Source organism: Gymnodraco acuticeps, unplaced genomic scaffold, assembly GCF_902827175.1.
Source record: "Gymnodraco acuticeps unplaced genomic scaffold, fGymAcu1.1, whole genome shotgun sequence".
NCBI lineage: Eukaryota > Metazoa > Chordata > Actinopteri > Perciformes > Bathydraconidae > Gymnodraco > Gymnodraco acuticeps.
The window spans coordinates 4,362,818-4,381,703 of record NW_022992126.1 but is presented as its reverse complement, the minus strand read 5'-3'; the positions used below and the strand labels follow the sequence as shown (position 1 = coordinate 4,381,703).

Below are 18,886 nucleotides of genomic sequence, written 5' to 3'. Positions count from 1 at the left end.
TGCAGGAAGGTTGGTTGTCTCTTTGTGCAAAATAGAAAAACAGCTTCTGTTTATCTGCAAGGCTCTCTGACTCACAAACCTTTACCTTGCTATAAATTACCAAAATAGAAGACTGAATTTCAGGAACTGCAAATTCTTTAGGAAAACGCTTTGTTAAAATGGTTCAGGGGAAATCAGCCCTTAGGTTCTATGTGCCCACTGAACAGAATTAATTGCAGTGTTGAAGTTGGACTCTCTAATAACCCTTGACGATGGAAATAGAGACTTCAGTAACACGATTTTACCCTGGTTTCAAAACTGATTATTTCCCTGCTTGTCTTAATATACAAGTGTGCATATGTGTCTGTTATTGTCTGTCTGCAAAGGATCATGTTGTCTGCCGAGGTATATTTTCATTATGTCGAGGTTTGGATGTGCGCACTAGATGTTTAATATATGATCTCTCTTGTATAAATCACAGGCTGCTTCCATTACAGGGTCAGATATTGTTTTTGGAGCCATTCAAATCCAAGCCAAATATTTGGTTACATGAACTCCTCTAAATAAAGAAAGTCAGCCATCGGTCAATCGAGCAGAACCATCTAAATTGGACACCTATCCTAATATATATGCCCCCTGCTTTCCCCCCAAAAAATAGCTTATGGTTTTACTCATGCATCATAACAAGTGAAATTAATCAGTGACCTAATTTAAGAAAGGCCGATAGACCTTCTGTCAGCAGAATTCTTGATTGATGCTGTTGCACATTATATTAATATCATACAGCTTCAAGTGCTTTGACAACATTGGTGTTGTGTGGGTGTCACCATTTAACGTTACCCAAGGTGCTCTTTGACACACCTTGCACTTTGGTGTGATGTCTGACAAACATCATGTGGCTCTCTGGAGAAGCCATAGCCTGTCAGAAAAGTAAACATTCACTGTAGCAGATGTAAGAGCAGACTGAAAAGCACTAACAATGTTGAGGTTCCATTTGTTTCTCCACTGTTTAAAACAAATAAACAACTTGTGGGCCAAGCACCAACCAAGCACCAACCAAGCACCAACTTTAGAAATTGCACATCATAGTACAAGATGTATTTATTATGGACGCTTCCTTCTTCTCAAACTTTAAAAATAAATAATAATCAACCTGGCAAACAAATGCAAGTAACTGGAGGATCGATTACACACAAACAGATGCATGGATGACAAATGACTTAGTGATGTTCATCTCGTCCACAAACATGATAATCTCCTTGGAGACAGGCGTGTGCTTTAACAGATGCTGCTAAAATGGCAGCCAAGCAAAACTATGTACAATTTCACTAACACAGACATACAGATAACTGCATACACTGACCATTCCCCTACCTCAGGGGAGCCACTTCTCTTACCTGCAACACTGACAGATGAGTCGACATATTGTCAACCACTCCAGTAGCGCTTATATTCTCCCTTTATGTCACACTGAACATAGGCTCTGAACAGAGTTTGCACACAATATATCTGCTGATAGCCATTTGAATTTGGAGAGTAGTGATTCAAAAGGGCCAGCCAGACACACAGCAAATTACTGGTGAATGGTGCTTTGATTGCCAGATATATGCATTTATTTTTGAAGCAGGCCACTTGTGATAACTCGTAACATCCTCATCAGATACAAAGAGGATTAGGCAATTTACCTTTTCAAAGTGGAGTCAGCTGATTACAAAGAGTACACTGTAATGTCATTAAAGAGCTCGTTTGGTTTAGGTCAAGACTGAAGAACTGTGCAACCTTCAGTAGTTTTCAGAGGCACATCAAGGTCATCTGCCACCCTGGATGCCTCTGCTGTAAATAAGAGCTACAGCTTTCACTCATTAATCCGCATGATTGACGTCTCCTGAGGGTGCACTAGCCTGCCGGATACTCATTTTATTCCTGAGTAGCTGGATTTACTCGGGATTTTAGACTGCGGCTGACAAACCAGCACAGTAGCCTAGACAATCAGCTAACTGCATTCCAATACACTCAAATGACAGCCATATAAAATAGGAGAAAAAACCCCGAGGAGGTGAGCAGAGTCTATCTGTCATCCATCATGCCGAGGCTTGTGATTTATCATTGCACCCTGCAGTGAGGCAGATGCACGCGGGCACAGAATAATAATTATGTGTCTACCCCAGCCGAGGAGCCGTCATGGGATAATATGATTGCATTGATTCTTGTCCGACTCCGGATAGGCTATGTAATAGGTAACGTTGCATATTACTTCGCCTTAGCCACATCCTAGCGACGCCCATCCAGCCACAAGTCGCCGGACCATTATCTGTACAAATACGCGAACTACATTACATGTTACCCCCCGTCCATTAGGACCAGTTTCCGCGCCGCTTAAGTACAATAATCGCAGGCCACATTCCCATGGGCATCCGTGAGAACCAAAGTCAGCGCTGCCGTATTGCTTTTCTAGCAGGTCACTGAGAGACACGGGTTGACATATAGAAAATAGATTTACCGACGTGCAGGGATGTCTGCGAAAAATGTGTACAGGAATACATATTGGATCCTTACCGTATCACCAGCCGCAGCAATATACGTGCATGTATACACATCCAGCGCAGAGAGTCAGGGAAAAGCTTTGCTGCGCTCTATACAGTCCCCACAATCTTGGATAGAAATAAATCTTCCCGTCGATAAATAATTTCACTGATTGGCGCCTTGACTTCGGGTCTGTGGTTATTTCTTGCTGCTGCAACACAACGACGTGGGTAAATCTTGCCCAAAGAGGGGATGGAGATAACGCTGAGGGTCTAATAAACCACAAGCTGCGTGCTTAGTATCCCGATCAGCGCTCACACAGGAGGAGGAATCGCGTCCGTCCAAACGCACTAAGTCCAGTGGAGTGCTGGAGGAGGACAGAGGCGTATCTCTTTCTTTCTCTCCCTCTCTCTCCGCCTGTCTGTATCCCTTCCTCCCTCCCTCCCTTTCTCTCTCCTTATCTTCCTCTTCTGCCTTTATGTTCCCACTGACTTTAGCTGAAGTCCACAGGCGCAGAGCGCAGCGGAGCAGAGGACCGTGGTCAACACACAGAGAGAGGGGTCAGAAATGACAAACCAATTTGGAGGAGCGGTGGATGCTCGGTTGATCGAGCGCAGCCCGGCGAAAGGAGCGTTACGTTGCGGGCGGGCGGGGAGCCGAGGGTGGATGGAGGGCTGGGGAGGGGGGTGATGAGTCCTGCCTTGGGGATGCAGAGAGAGAGAGGGAGAGAGAGAGAGGGAGAGCGAGGAAAAGAGGGAGAGATGAAGTGGGGTGTCTTGCGGAAAACATGGAACTGGATCTGGCTCCTAAATGTCTGGAGCGAGGGCTCCACCTGCCGTGTGAAACACACAGGGGTTCCCAAACTTTTCACGGCAGGAGGTTTTAGACAGAGCACATACGACCCACCAGTTGATTAGAAGTGTGTTGTTTGTTTGTTTGTTTGACATGACCTGGGTATGATTGCATAATTGTTCCTCAGGATGACAACAATATGTAGGCATATTGGCATACAGTTCATTGTAACATTGTCAGCTAAATAGAAATAAATAATGTACATTTTAGGTTACTCGTCTTGGCCTCCCGGAACCCATGTCTCATTATGGTCCCTGGATTCCGGTTTGGAGTTTCGAAAGCCATGAAAGATGGACTATTATAATTCAGCCTATAGCGGTTTGCCTGGTAGGTGTCTGCTGGGCAAACCTCACATTGGGACAATTAGCAGCAATGGAAATGTTAAAATAGAATAGCTTATCAAATTAAAATATCGTAATTGGAAATCAATAGGTGTATTTAAACCCAGGCTATATGCGTAAATTATCCTAATTACAAATATATAAAAAGTAAGGACTCATTCAAATTGCAACCTGTTGTTCATGCTTCATGTAGGCAAATACATTACGAATTTTTTTACTTCAATTTTTGGTGTAGATGTTATTTAAGCACCTATATACAATCATTCCTAATAACCTTTTCTTAAGTAATGGTTTCGCAAGGGAGTTTTCGGGACAGGAATTGTGAGATTGGAGTCACCATAATATCTGTGAACATTGTTTGCGGAGTGTCTCTCAGTGAATGTATTACGGGATTACTGTGGCCAGTTCTCTTACTTTAGGGATGAGCCCTCTGGCTGAAGATCAGAGGGTGACATGCGCACTGCACGGAGCGCTCAAGCCCCGGACACAATTCTGGAAAATAAAGCGCGCATGTTGCTTCTTGATATCATGCCGTCTCTGAATAAGCTTTAATGACTTATCCCAACAGAAAGTGTCATCCTTTTTATTCGGTATTGGTGGAGGAGGTGGATGTGCTTGGAGCTCAGTGGGGACCTGTTGATAGCCCACCGGCGAAGCAATGGAGGTGAGAGGAGGCTTTCTGCGATAAGCAATTGTTAACTGTCCGTGATGTCCGTGTGTTCGTCACAGTGATAGGTCTAATGTGCCTGGGTCATCTTTAAATTAATTACCACATGGCCTTGTTGATTACATATCAAATTAGTAACTAATGCGTCTGCGTAATTACTGTAAATCATTCATCTGTAATGTGATTTTTGTATTTATACAGCAGTCAGTATCGCTTTAACATCAATGGTATAAAATAAAGATTTCATTAGACTTGCCGTGAAGGGCATATAAGTACTGCGATACCTCTACTGCCTATCAATGCCCCTTAATTAGATTTCAGATGAGACGTTGTCATTTCCAGCCCATCGTTTTGCTAAATCAAATCATGCTATTGGTATCATGCTTTGATGCTATACAGGCTTCCCCTCCAGCCAGAATGGTTGGGAGGCCATGTGTCGCTTTTAATTACCGTCACCAGCTGATAAAGCCTTTTGGTGGAGATTTAAATCCTGCTAAAGAGCATTAGTTGACAAGCAAGGCACTTGCAAACAAGCGTGGCAAGGGCCTTGGAAAGGAGTATGGAGGTGAAAGGATCAATTATAAAAAAAACAGATGTAAATTGGTACACTAATTAGTCCTTGCACATGAGAAGGGGGAGAGTCAAATCTTGTTATGCCATTATTTTAATGTATCATGTATCAAAAGAGATATCTTCAAGGAGAAAGAGGAAAAATAACCTTGGAACTTTTAATATATAAATACTGTCAACTTTCTCAAGTACATTGTCTGTCAAATTGAAATCTGTACAAAGTTATGTTAACACAGAAACCTTTTGTTTTGTTGTTGCTGCAGGTGCCAAAAAGAGAAGAATGACATTTAACTGAGTCAGAACAACACATTTCATCTGAACAACTTGTCTACAATGGAAATCATGGGTACTTGTATTCAGTGATCTGCATATGTATTGCTCCCTTTTAAACCAAACACATTTCAGTAACTGTTAAACGTATTACTGACAGTCCCCGCCACCACCATCATTAGAGGCTTACAATTAAGGTGTCAGGCATGGTTGCTGCAGCCAGGCAGGAGAAAATAGTTACATGTGCAGGTGGCGCAGGACTCACTGTCTGATCGGTAGTCAAAACTTTGTGGTGAAGAGTTTATAGGGTCTTAACCTCCTGCCACATGTGATTACTGCAGTTGTGACTTGCTCTCATTAGTTCCTGCTGCAATAAATAAACAAGGGCAATATGACCTGACGTGACATATCAGCTTTTGCTTTTCCGTGTTGCAGAATGGATTGCACATCCACTCTTATTATCTTAAAAGTTCCGTGATGTTTTTTTGTGTAGCTTTCTTAGCATACATTTTTACCAGGAGATTAAGAACAGAATATTTTTGACATTTGAAGACTTTGGTATGGAAATAACTCACATTCTTGTGGCTATGGTTAAGGGGTTTATTTTTTCACAAATACAGTTTCTGTTCACTCAAATATCCCAAAAATATGTGTCATATTATCCTTATCACTGTGTGGATCAGTGCTGACAGAGAAGGTCATTCTAGATTCTAAAGACGTGTTTAAAGTAACTTTGAATGATAAGTCATTTCTATTTTCCCATTGGTCTCCATAAATGAGTGACCTTTCATTGCTTATTATTAAAGATGTGGGCTTTGTAAGGGGTCACAAAGCAGCGAGATGTGAAGAAGTCCTGTTTCCGAGTGACACAAAGTATACAATGTCTCTGCAGATACTCATTGTGCCTTGGAAGCTGTGGAGAGACTTCAAGCCAAACTTAAGGAGAGAGGAGAAGCCCCCACACAGGAGAAGCTCTCCCTGCTCAAGACGGTCCTGCAGAGCCCCCTGTTCCATCATATACTCAGTTTACAGCAAGCTCAGCGGAAGCCCCCGGCAAAGGTACAGCGTGAGCATGACTGTGTGGGTGTTAGCTGTATATTGAATGGTGGGGAAGGAGCCGGAATTATTCCCAAAATACTGAATGCAGGAACCAAACTGGATGACTAATCAGCTTACCTAAGCTTACCACTAAAGCCCTGAGACAGACAGAGAGAGAGAGGCAGGAAGGTACACACGTCTATATACTGTAACATGTTGAGTCTGCAAAAGTCATCCGAAGAGTGTCACAAGTTTTGAGTTTATGTCTGTTTCTGAAGTGTCAGCTTGTCTAGTTCATCATATCCAGTTCACATCTACTGTACAGTTGTTTTTTTTTGTTGCAATTTATCAGATAATCTAGGTATGTATTGTGTTCGTCAGTTAATACCTTTTCTCAACATTTCCTCTACTTGAGTACATTTTTAAGGTTTGACTTTGAGTAATTCCAATTCCTGTTATTTAATACTTTTACACAAAAAAACAGTTAACTTCTACATTTGTTTACGGATTAAATCTAACGATATTAAATGAAATCAGCAAACAAATAATATAAACATTATGATATATTATAATAGGTCAATACTTGAACAGTATAGTTAATCAAATCAAATCAAATCAAGTTTTATTTATATAGCACATTTATAAACGATTTTTGGTCGAGCCAAAGTGCTGTACATATAATAAAAATAGCCTACAGTAGAGACACTTTACAGCAAATACAACAGCACAGATTGTTCAGAATATCAGTATGAGAAAAACGACACCCTCTATCCTTAGTATCTTCCGGAAATCCCTTTTTCACTTTAAGTATAGTATAGTATATTGAGTTGAGGTTTGATAACACCACAAAGTGGGCCCTTCTCCCCTGCTCAATAAGTGTTAGGGTACTCTTCAGTGTAACAAAGCCGACCACAGTTCAATCTTGTTTTTGAACAAGCTGTACGCTTAGTGCTTCGCCTAGTTATTTTTGCTTTTTATAGGGATTTGGTATTTTTGCTATTTCATCTTGAATGCATGCTCACGATCTGGCACCTGTTTGCTATGTAGGGTGACGCCTAGAAACGTCTGTAACACAGCAAAACAAAACTAAAATACATTCAGAAGGCCCTGCAAATGGGTCATAAGTGGTGATTGAGAAGAATTTATGTTGTATGAGTCTATACATTAGTGGCCCAATAGACAACCTTTACATGTAACAGTACATGCTGTATTGCTACTTCGCCCTAATTCAAACATCTGAGTACTTATTTAACCGCTGTTGTAGTGGTAATGATCATGGCTTTGTAATCGTCTGTTGTGGTGTGCTTTAATGGGCTGACCCTATAAGCACCAAACCACAGTCCACACACAAGGATCATTACATTACTGGAGCTGTGTGTAGTGTCAGCTCGTAACCAATTACTATCTCTACATTCCAGGAAACATGGCACTGCTGGATCATGTCAATGGTTTCTGTATTTTTATCAAGACAGACACTGACATTGTTTTTTGTTGGTTCACGATCTTGTTTCTTGTCAAACTTACAGTGGCAAAAACAAAATAGGAGCAAATAAATTCAGGTTTTGATATAGCTCTTTCTTATATTCTGCTACTGCTACTTCAACAGGTGTTACAATTGTTAGAATGAAATAGCATACAGATAAAAAAATATGTATCTTCCGGAAATCCCTTTTTCACTTTGAAACAGAAAACCTTAAAGACAAAAGGGAACAATCTTGTGGTTACTTGCTATTGAACAAAAGCACTTATCTCAGAACCCTGTATTCTTGCTTTCCTATCTTTTTCTCTCTTTCTGCTCAATTTTAAAACCATCTCTCTGCACTTATCCGGCTCCTCACCCTCCATATCTTTGTTCTTCAATTAATGTCTCCACCACTCTCTCAATCCCCTTCCCCATTTCTTTATCTCCCTCATCCATTTACCTCCCAATCTTTATGTCCCCCTTCCCTCGAATCCTTAAATCCCTCACTCATTAATTTATTATCTCTCCATCCCACCAATTTATTTTACATGCTTCATCTCTATTTTTACACTTGTATCCTCTTATCTCAACATTTGTGCTATCTTTCCATTCGGTATTGCTCCTTCAATCCTACCAGGGGAAGATTTCCAAATCTGTTTCCATGAACTGTGGCCCCTGCCATGGCATGGCACTAGACCTGAAGGCACTGAGCCACAGTGACTCCTACACATGGGCCATAGAGAACCGAGGCACTGCCAGATCCATCTATAGCGACAACAGCCTCACTTCTCTGGGCTCCCCGGATCTGTCCTTCTCAGACGTCTACTCAAACAACTGCATTCACACTGAATCCCCAGTAAGTAAAACACCCATTGTAGACATGAGGACCTAGGAGGTAGTTTGGTTATAAGCAATTCATTGTTGAAGTCCATGCATGAACTTAGTGTTTCCACATTGTTGTTTTTTCCTTTCAATTGTAAAATACGCCAGATTACCATTCCAAATGTCACATTTTACATTTCAGAATATAACATTACATTATAAACTCAAGCACAGTTGGATGTTACATTGTCTGGTGGTTTCAGCTAAGAGCCTGTTAGGCGTTAGAGGCAGGGCCGCTAACTCTATGTCACATGTGTCAAACTCAAGGCCCGGGGGCCAAATCAGGCCCTTGGTGGATTTAATTTCGGCCCGCAGGATAATTTTTCATTAATATTCGATCTGGCCCGCCGGTATATTGCACCTTCACTCAATCCTGAGGATTTCCTCAGCTCAGAGCCTGAGCCCAAACATTGATGAACTTGCACCCGAGACGAGATGCCAAGTATCTGGCTTGAACTAGCATCACAGAGCAGCACACTGAGTTTCAATGGATGTTTCCTTTTGCACTTTTCTTCTTGCGACAACAGGGCATGTTTGGTTTGTTCTTTGAGGGAAATCGTTTTTTTGAAGCTGTTGTTGGCCTGTGGAGAAATGTAATCATAAGACATGACTCCAGAAAAGTGGCAGATAGAGCCATAAGAAATGAATGTAACTGATTATTTAATGTGTAATGTTGTTTTTATAGGCAATTATTTAAGCTTTGTTAGTTCCAGGTTTAATATGTGCAATAAGTTATTTCAATACGTTTTGGAATAAACATTGAACCAGTCTGGCCCTCGACTAGTACCCATTTTTTTATTTTGGCCCACTGTGTATTTGAGTTTGACACTGCTCTACAGTATGTCATTTAAAGTTTGCTTTTGTTTTACACATGACATTTATTTTGTAGTACTGCACTCCCCCTCGAATCTCCCGCACCATGTCGATGGGTAGAAACCTGTCTGCTATCGCCCATGAGGTACAGTTGGCTCACATGTGAAGTGGTAATGTAGAGCTGTAAATGTGTGTCTGTGGATATAGATAAGCAAGGGAATCAAACTGCTTTAGCACTCCAACCTGTTAATGGTGTTTCAACATTTAATTAAAATAGATTTTCTCTCTCTCCCTCCCTCCCTTTTCTGCTCCCTTGCCTCTTTTTCTAACCCTTGCCACATCAGAGGCGTCACGTGGAGATGATAGAGCTAATCAATGATGGGAAAGGACTGGGTTTTGGAATCATTGGCGGGCGGAGCACCGGAGTCATGGTCAAGACCATCCTTCCTGGAGGAGCTGCCGGACGGGTAAATCCACCTGCCAATCAATCGCATAGCCAAAACTTAAATAGCCAGTTAAAGGAGTAGTTAAGCATTTTGTAAAATATGCTTTTTTACTTTCTTGACAGAGTTAGTAAGAAGATTGACAGCATCCCTATTATATCATAATATACCTTAAGTATAAAGCTGCAGCCAGGAGTTGGTTAGCTTAGCTTAGCCTATAATATTTCCCTTCCTTATTGATGAGTTAAATCTTTGAAGGAACATACTGAAACTTTGTATTATAGTTATATGTGTTATGTCGAATCTGCAGAATGTATGTAAATATATTTCACAAAAAACAGTTGTTGTTGTTGTAATGGGGCTCCCTAGGATAAGCACCTGCGTAGCGGAGATCAAATCCTGCGCATCGGGGATACAGATCTGGCAGGCATGAACAGTGAGCAGGTGGCACAGGTGAGGTATCAATTGAAAATCAATTCTATATTAGATGAATTAGCTCTGTTTTTTTGTGTGTAATGGTAATTGAATTGATTTATTTAAAACAAGGGACAGTGTACATTAATCAACATATTAAAAACATGTAAATGTACTCGAATTAGCCAAAAGGCTAGTTTTCACCGATAGTCCCTTTGCCAGATGGTGATAGGCATCCTAAAAGCAAGAATAAAAATACCACTACATTGTTATACAAAATAAATGTACATATTTACAATAGACGACATCACTGAATACAGGTAAGGAGCAAGTCATAATAATAATGAAAACATTCACAATAGCACACGCACACGCACACACACACACACACACACACACACACACACACACACACACACACACACACACACACACACACACACACACACACACACACACACACACACATATACACCCACACATCAGTGCTGACACTGTTGGTTTTCAATGAGCCACTTTTTAACACTGTGCTTGAATGAGTAGTAGGATGAGGACTCTCTTATAGATGGTGGTATTGAATTCCATTGATGGGATGCGTGGAATGAAAAGACAGCCTGGCTAAATGCACTTTTCCTAAATGGGATAGTGCAGTCTCCCCTAGCCGCACCTCTAGTAACCCTGGTTGAGGTGGACTTTAGGCTGATGAAGCCAGCCAGGGGAGGAGGAGTCAACCCACGAGTGATCTTATAAACTAAGCAGATGATTTTGTAAACTATGAGATTTTCCCAGCTGAACAGATTATACTTTTTAACAATGTGACAATGATGATACCGGAATGGCTTTTTGTCTAGTGTTTTGAGTGCTTGTTTATACAGTGATTCCAGTGGTTTTAGAGCTGTAGAGTGTGCATTAGACCAGCTTATCAGACAGTAGTTGATGTGGGAGAGGACCATTGAGTGAAGGTATAGCTTTGCTGCTGCAGTCGATAGGAAGTTCTAATGTATCTGAAATTTGACAGATTGAACTTTACTTTATTGCAGACCTTTTTGATGTGGGTTTTGAAACTGAGGTTTGTGTCAATGTGTACTCCTAAGTACTTGTACTCAGAGACAACCTGTAGTCTCCTTCCAGAAAATAAAACATCTTGTTCTGTAACAATGCTGTGGCCCTTGGAAAAGAACACACACACTGTCTTGGAAATATTTGGTTGCAAACAATTGTTGTTAATGTGTGCTTGAATAACAGATACAGTGTAAATATCTTGTCACTGTGTGTATTCACTGTTAGCCCATAGTTAGCTCGGGGAAGTGTGCCATATTCTTTTATCAAAAGTGTTTCGAGGACACAAAAACTGTATTTTCTAAGAAAAAAAGGACATCATTGATTTAGCAAATATATTTCTGGTTAACATTTAAGAGCAGCACACAGCTTTTTCTGAGCTATTCTCTATAAACATCCAAGCCTGTTTCAAGGAAGTCATCTGTTATACAGTATGCTTTACCATCTTTGCAGCTCTCTGTTTTTTTATGTTACCTATTTCTTAATTGCAATACACTTTTTCTTTTCATCTCTTCACAATTGACCACCTGGCCCAGGTTCTGCGAAATGCTGGCACCAAGGTGAAACTGCTCATTGCCAGAGATATTACAAAGGACAATCACCTCTCCTCTCCTGCCCTCAGCCAGGACAGCCTGGACGGCAAGGTGTGTGTGTGTGTGTGTGTGTGTGTGTGTGTGTGTGTGTGTGTGTGTGTGTGTGTGTGTGGGTGGGGGGGTGTATGTGGGTGTGTGTGTGTCTGTTTGACAGCACATCATTAAAGTCATACAGAAACGTTTCATATAATTGGCTTATCAGTGACATTAAACATGTAATACATTATTCCGTTAAACACAAAAATGGTTAACTGGATTCATTATTGTCTGTGCTTCCTTCCAGCTCAATGACTTGAAGGATGACTATGATTTCAGTGTGCAGTTCACTAAGAACAGTCAAGGCCTGGGATTCACCATTTCTAGCTACATAGGTGACCTAAACTCAGGTAATGACATCTACCGATTTAAAATGTATTAAAGAATTGTCTTAGCATTATTCCAAGCTAAATTCACTTAAAAAAACTGGAAAACGAACAGTATATGCAATTATATAAACCTGCTTAGTATAAGGTATTATTGCGTGATTATGATTGATTATGTATACATTTAGAGCTACATTCACTTAATCAAGTCGAAGTTTGACCACATTTTGTCTCTTGTTTTCCTTAGCCTACAGCGCTGGTGTGATAGTGAAGAGCATAGTGAAGGGTAGCACTGTGGATCAAGATGGACGCATCAACATCGGAGACATCATTCTGTCTGTGAGTTCCACTAAAAACAACAGATGGCTTTTTATTGAGCCCTCTGAAGAAATACCTTGTCTCCAAAAAAAAAGGCATCTCAAAATGTGCGCAGTTTGCAGCTTTTAGTAGTTACCTACAAACCAATTTGGGTTTTTAAAAGCTGATGAAGAGGAATCCTTATAGTTTTTCTTTTACTTCCATCCATCACTTCATCATCTGATGCTTTTACTGCTTTCAATCATGCTCTGTTTTTTATTTTGTATTAGTATTGATTTACTTTCCCATTTCATTTTCCTCCATACCGTCCACTTCATCCACTAAAATGTTGCTTCTGTTTCCATCATACCTGAGCATTCATCCTGGCTCTTTTCCTACTTTTACATCCTGTCCCCTCCCTCAGGTGGACGGGGTGAGTCTGCAGGGCTGCAGTGAGCAGCGGGCCATGGAGGTGCTGAGGAGGACAGGCCCCCTGGTTAGACTGAGGTTGCTACGGAAGGTGGTCCGTCTGAGTCACATCCTGCCCCCAGTTCCCCCCCTGCATCCCCTCCGACACTCCCACAGCTTTCACGAGGGCAACCCCTACAGGATGGGCCTCAACAAGATTCAAGAGACAGGTGCTTTTTGCTGAGAGAAGGGAACATATTGGCTCAGGGGTATCATAAGGGAATTGCTTTTGAAGTTGACGAAATAGAGAACATGTGATTTGACAGCATGCCCTTACATAAACGTATTATGCAAGCAATCATCCACAGGTGCTACCTTTCACGTCTGTTTAAATAATAACCAACTTATCTCTCTGATATCTGTTCAAACTATAACAATGCTTGCTTGGATGTCAAGTTTTTTTGTGTGTTTGTGTTTGGATCACTGCTCAAAATCTGTTTCCCCATCTTCCAGGAATCTGCTCACTGCGGGAAATCTCCCGGCGAGCAGCATACGCCAACGGACGACCCCGTCACGATTCCAGAAACGGTAAGCCATGCTGCAGTGCAGTCTGGAACTGGATCATGGGACTTAGCCTGATATGCTGATTGGGCTCAGGAAACAGCAATGTGGCAGTGAAGCATGCTCTTTGATGGGAGTCTATTTATAGAGTTGTTCAGTCATGTGTTTATCCAACTCATTCAGTTCATTCCAGATGATTTGTCTCTCGCCCCGCCTGCTTGTATGTCTTTATTTAGACAAGGATTTTTTGGGTTTCATCAGAGAGCACAGCCAAATAAGCACTGATTGTCATGGGGCTTTAATAGACAGACGAGAAATCATTAGTTTGCCAAGAAATCTCAAGATGGTGGGTGTGAATATGCATGTATATGTGCCAGTAGTGGCGTGCGTGCGTGCGTGTGTCTGGTGTGGTGTGTGTGCGTGTGCTATGTGTCTGTTTGTTGTTTCTCTCTAATAAACAGCCAAAGTGATGTTTTTATATGGGATTTTAATATGTAATACTGGGGTATGTAAGGCAAGCAAGGCAAGCAGGCAAGGCAAGGCAAGGCAAGGCAAGGCAAGGCAAGGCAAGGCAAGGCAAGGCAAGGCAAGGCAAGGCAAGGCAAGGCAAGGCAAGGCAAGGCAAGGCAAGGCAAGGCAAGGCAAGGCAAGGCAAGGCAAGGCAAGGCAAGGCAAGGCAAGGCAAGGCAAGGCAAGGCAAGGCAGCAAGGCAAGGCAAGGCAAGGCAAGGCAAGGCAAGGCAAGGCAAGGCAGGCAAGGCAAGGCAAGGCAAGCAAGGCAAGGCAAGGCAAGGCAAGGCAAGGCAAGGCAAGGCAAGGCAAGGCAAGGCAAGGCAAGGCAAGGCAAGGCAAGTTTATTTATATAGCACTTTTCAACACAAGGCAATTCAAAGTGCTTTACAAAAAAATGAAAGAGATTAAGAAAATGGCATTTAAAATCAGTCATTAAAAAGAAAAGGGCTAGAAACAACGCATATGGGATATAACTTGATTTTACTTTGTTTATATGCGCATTTTACAGGTGTGAAACTGACGCCAGCTGAGGAGGAAGACCTGAGGAAGAGGTGGCAGCATGCAGTCGGACGGAGATATGAAGTTATTGTAGGTCTAGCATTCAATATAACATGCAGAGAGAAACCAGTTTCAAAAACTAATAGCATTTTACATATCTACATTTGTATTAACATGTAATGGCCAATTTAAAGAGGAAAAACCCACTTTCTTCCTATTGTGACTCCTACACTTTCACCTTTCTTAGCCATGAAACGTTGCTTCTCTTCATTTGTTTCCCAATCCTCAACCTTATGTCTCTCTTTAAGGTGTGTCAGCTGGAGCGTTTCGGTGAGACGAGTGGGCTTGGCATCAGTCTGGAGGCTCGGGCGGGACATCACTACCTCTGCTCCGTTTTACCCGAGGGGCCTGTTGGTCAAAGCGGCAGGATCTTCACCGGAGACCAGATATTGGAGGTAACCTACTGACACATGGTCCTTTGTTCCAATCGCTTTGCAACTCACTCTTTAGGTATTTTATATAGAGATGATATTTTGGGGGTAAAATAAATATATTTGTAATCTTGTGAATAACTAACAAAAATACCTGACGTTTTCAGCATCATATGTTCGGGTTTGTTGATGCCTTCCATTCAAGCAGATGAAAGCCTGTTCTTTAAAAGTAGTTAGAACAGACCAGAAAGAGAGTCATATTGCATTTTAAAACCTACACAAATATCTAAAACATCACCAGTAAACACGCATACTTAATTCAAGTATGCTGATAAGATGGTGGGGGTGGAGGCCTCAGTGTATTTGTGCTTGTACTGTGTTGGTATAGCTTGCCATCCTCCCACTTTGCTGGGTAAGTTCATGAACCCGCACATATGTCTCATCATGATTAGCACTCTTTTAGCTAAACTTTAAGACAATGTATACAGTACAGTAGCTTTGCTTGCGGTGTAGAAAACACTGAAAACGGGTTTATGTCCTTCTTATCTTTGAGCGCACAAGCAGACACCTGTGCCGCAGCTCAACCCTTTGATCTTTGTTAGACAACATCTGCATGGAAACGCCATTGTTCATCTTTTTATTATCCTTGCTTGCTTAAGTTACGGCTTGCAGCTTTAATTGTTCATGCTGTGACTTGATGTACTGTGTCCACTAATTGCAAACCCGAAAATAAAATATCAGTAAAAACCTTTAAGGGCTGTGTTGCAGGTTTTTCCATGAAACACAGATACTGTAGTCAAGAGTGACAGACAGCTGTGTTTTATTCTAGTATTTTTCAAAAGCTAAAAGCATGACATTGCAAATCCCTGACCATAGGAATATATGGAACAAATATTGTATTTATCTTCATGGCAGGTGAATGGGATCCCTCTAATTGGAGAGACGCATAAGGAGGTGGTAAATATTCTGAAGGAGCTGCCGATGGATGTTTGCCTGGTGTGCTCTCACATTGTACCGCCTGCAATCCCCGACAGTGATGAGGAGGATGAGAATGATGCACATCTCACCTTGAAAGAGCTACTAGCTGAATTCAATGACAAGGTGAAGGGACATATCGATGAAAGGATACATAGTGGGAATAAGCCTTTGTGGTTAAATATATTCCCTTAAAACAGTATAAACTTGTTATGTTATATCATATTATGCTTGTTACCGTTCCCCTGCGGTTCGAAATGACACCCAAAGATGCCACTGACATGCTCTTTCCTTGTAAATCAATCTTCCTATCTGTGTCTTTTCTTCTTTCTGAACAATCTGTGCTGTTGTATTTGCTGTAGGCTATTTTTATTTTATGTACAGCACTTTAGCTCGACCATAAATCGTTTATAAATGTGCTATATAAATAAAACTTGATTTGATTTGATTTGATTTCTGTGCGACCCAGTTGGACCAGGGCTGTGTCATTCCCTGTCCTACAGCTGAGGACATCACCAAGCGTGGCGTGCCCCCAATGTCCCCTCCCCTGGCCATGTGGGAGAGAGACGCTCAGGTGGTCGAACTGGAGAAAGGGGAGTTAGGACTTGGCTTCAGTATCCTGGACTACCAGGTCAGAGACATGCCTCTGAGCCTTTCTACAAATAGAACAGACTGGAATAGGCTGCAGTCTGAGAATATCAGCATCAGGTTGTCTAAGATGAAGACTCTAGAGAAGCATGTGGACTTCTTCTAATCTGCATATTTGTGAGCTCAAGTAGAAACTGTAAAGTGCAGTGTCCGTTGCTGTTATAAATGTATAAATGTATAGCAATAATCACTTGTTGCCCCTCTATGAGACCAGCCAGTTCATTTACTTTTACACTGGTCTCTGTTTTTTTTTTGTTTACATTAATTTATATTCCATTCAATTCACAATGTATCTCATGTATGTCGATTATCCAACCAGCATATCCTTATGTCTGACTCTAGGATCCAGAAGATGCCACTAAAACTGTTCTGGTAATCCGGTCTCTGGTGCCTGGGGGTGTAGCAGATCGAGATGGTCGCCTGCTGCCTGGTGATCGACTCATGTTTGTTAATGAAAGTGACTTGGAAGGCTCAAGCCTGGATTATGCTGTGCACGTGCTTAAATCCACCGGCTATGGCCCTGTCTGCATTGGAGTTGCCAAACCACTGCCGGTATGTAAAGAGATGTACATTTTTGGCAGAAAAGTCCGTTCTTTTTTCAAATTCACAATTAAAAACCTCACTCTAATGCAAGGTATTCCTGCTCATTTAATGGCTTAATACACCCAGAGTTAACTAAGGGGAGAATACTATACTATAAATGGTGCTGTATGGCAAAGTCTTAGACAGTGGACACGTTTATATTGTCATACAGTACAGTATACAGTATATCATATTGTGGGCTGCAGCGTATACAAATATTCAAATGCAGCTTTCTTCAGGATTGACCAAAATACATTCATTTCCACAGATATGCAAGACAATTATCTAAATGTGTGTTTCCTTGAGGGTACAGTATTCCTTCGTCTTGTTGTGGACTGTGGCTTAGTAACAAGGAGCAGAGAATCCAGTTACAGGCCATCTGAATTTTTAATGTAGCTGAGAGATGAACACAATGCTCGACCACAGTACAGATGGAGAGAGAAGGCTAGAGGAGAAGAGGGTGTCTAATTTACAGTCACCTTGTTTAGACTGTTTGCTTCCATGTGAATTCACTTGCACATAAAACGTTTTTTTTTATTTTGGGAATTTTGTGTTGTCAGCTGGAACTGTGTGGCGGCCTAACGCCCATCTCAGAGAGGAGCTTGCGGACTTCTTATGATGACACTGACAGCCAAAGTCAGATCAACCTGCTAGCTGAGGCAGCGGAGGCTAACAGCAACACTTGGAACTCTGAGGACAACAGCATCATCGGGCCGTATTACTCTACAACGGTATGTCATACAACACAAAATGAATATAACTTTAAAAAATGGATTTATTAAAATTGCTGGACAGTTTCTGGTTGCTTTTTTCTGGGGAAAGAAAAACAGGACAACTTTGGTCCACATGCAAATTGAGGTCAAAGGTGCTATACTGCATAATTGTTCCAATTATTTGTAAACACGTTTTGTATATACTGTGTGCAGAGCATACTGTAGATCTGAAATAAATAGAACTGTAACTGTCCTCTAAAGAGACAAGTTTAAATTGCTAAAACACATACAGCAGTCTGAATCTTGTTGTCCATCACACAGGAAGCATTGCTCATTAGCATGCAAACTGGAGATCTTTAGGTAGCCATTTTAGGTTCCTCTAAGGGAGATTACTATGATAGTGTTTGTTCTCTCAGTGAATGTTCTATACAGAGGAGCTTAGAGCCATCTGTATCAGTATCACTGGGTCAGGTAGTATAGAGAAAGTGCTCAGTGTCAAATACATGTTCCTCCTTTGTGGTCTCAACTCCTTTTGTACTAGCCTTTGCTTAATTACCAACAATGGCCTCTGAATGAAAAGTATTTACTGCTTGTACGACATAAACAACCGGTCTAGCACAAGGGCATACAGTTCTGCCTTTATATATCCCAACACACACACACACACACACACACACACACACACACACACACACACACACACACACACACACACACACACACACACACACACACACACACACACACACACACACACACACACACACACACACACACACACACACACACACACACACACACACACACACACACCAGATCCAGAGCAGGTATGTCAAGTGTCAGTGTGTTCTCATCAAAGACCGGCTTGTTGCAGAGGCAGCGTCAGAACCTCAGTTCTGCTTGTACTTTCTGTGAAGGTTCAAAGACAATCTCCCTGTTGCACTTTTTCTTTGTGAAGTGCCCAGGGGGACCAAAGAAGCCTGCCTTCCTGCA

The 18,886-nt window shown here is 41.6% G+C and overlaps 2 protein-coding genes across 12 annotated transcripts in view; one reads left to right on the top strand and one right to left on the bottom strand.

Annotated features, from left to right (window-relative positions):
* adgrl3.1 (adhesion G protein-coupled receptor L3.1) overlaps positions 1-3,140 on the bottom strand; it is a 135,726-nt gene extending 132,586 nt beyond the window's left edge. For 6 of the 11 annotated variants that reach the window (XM_034203305.1, XM_034203306.1, XM_034203308.1 and 3 more), the window contains exon 1: positions 2,536-3,139. The gene's annotated coding sequence lies outside the window, so the exon portion shown is untranslated. Of the gene's footprint in view, positions 1-2,535 lie in introns of all 11 variants that reach the window. The other 5 variants (XM_034203300.1, XM_034203302.1, XM_034203303.1 and 2 more) reach the window with 1 other exon arrangement.
* A 722-nt stretch (positions 3,141-3,862) lies between these two features.
* si:dkey-92j12.5 (multiple PDZ domain protein) overlaps positions 3,863-18,886 on the top strand; it is a 37,490-nt gene continuing 22,466 nt past the window's right edge. Inside the window, 18 exon segments of the mRNA XM_034203456.1 lie at positions 3,863-4,359; positions 5,196-5,278; positions 6,095-6,261; positions 8,340-8,558; positions 9,474-9,542; positions 9,742-9,864; positions 10,210-10,293; positions 11,850-11,957; positions 12,190-12,292; positions 12,516-12,607; positions 12,990-13,203; positions 13,487-13,561; positions 14,555-14,634; positions 14,853-14,999; positions 15,891-16,076; positions 16,420-16,581; positions 16,941-17,150; positions 17,741-17,911. Coding sequence (XP_034059347.1) covers positions 5,266-5,278; positions 6,095-6,261; positions 8,340-8,558; positions 9,474-9,542; positions 9,742-9,864; positions 10,210-10,293; positions 11,850-11,957; positions 12,190-12,292; positions 12,516-12,607; positions 12,990-13,203; positions 13,487-13,561; positions 14,555-14,634; positions 14,853-14,999; positions 15,891-16,076; positions 16,420-16,581; positions 16,941-17,150; positions 17,741-17,911 — 2,223 coding nt within the window. The 5' untranslated portion in view covers positions 3,863-4,359; positions 5,196-5,265.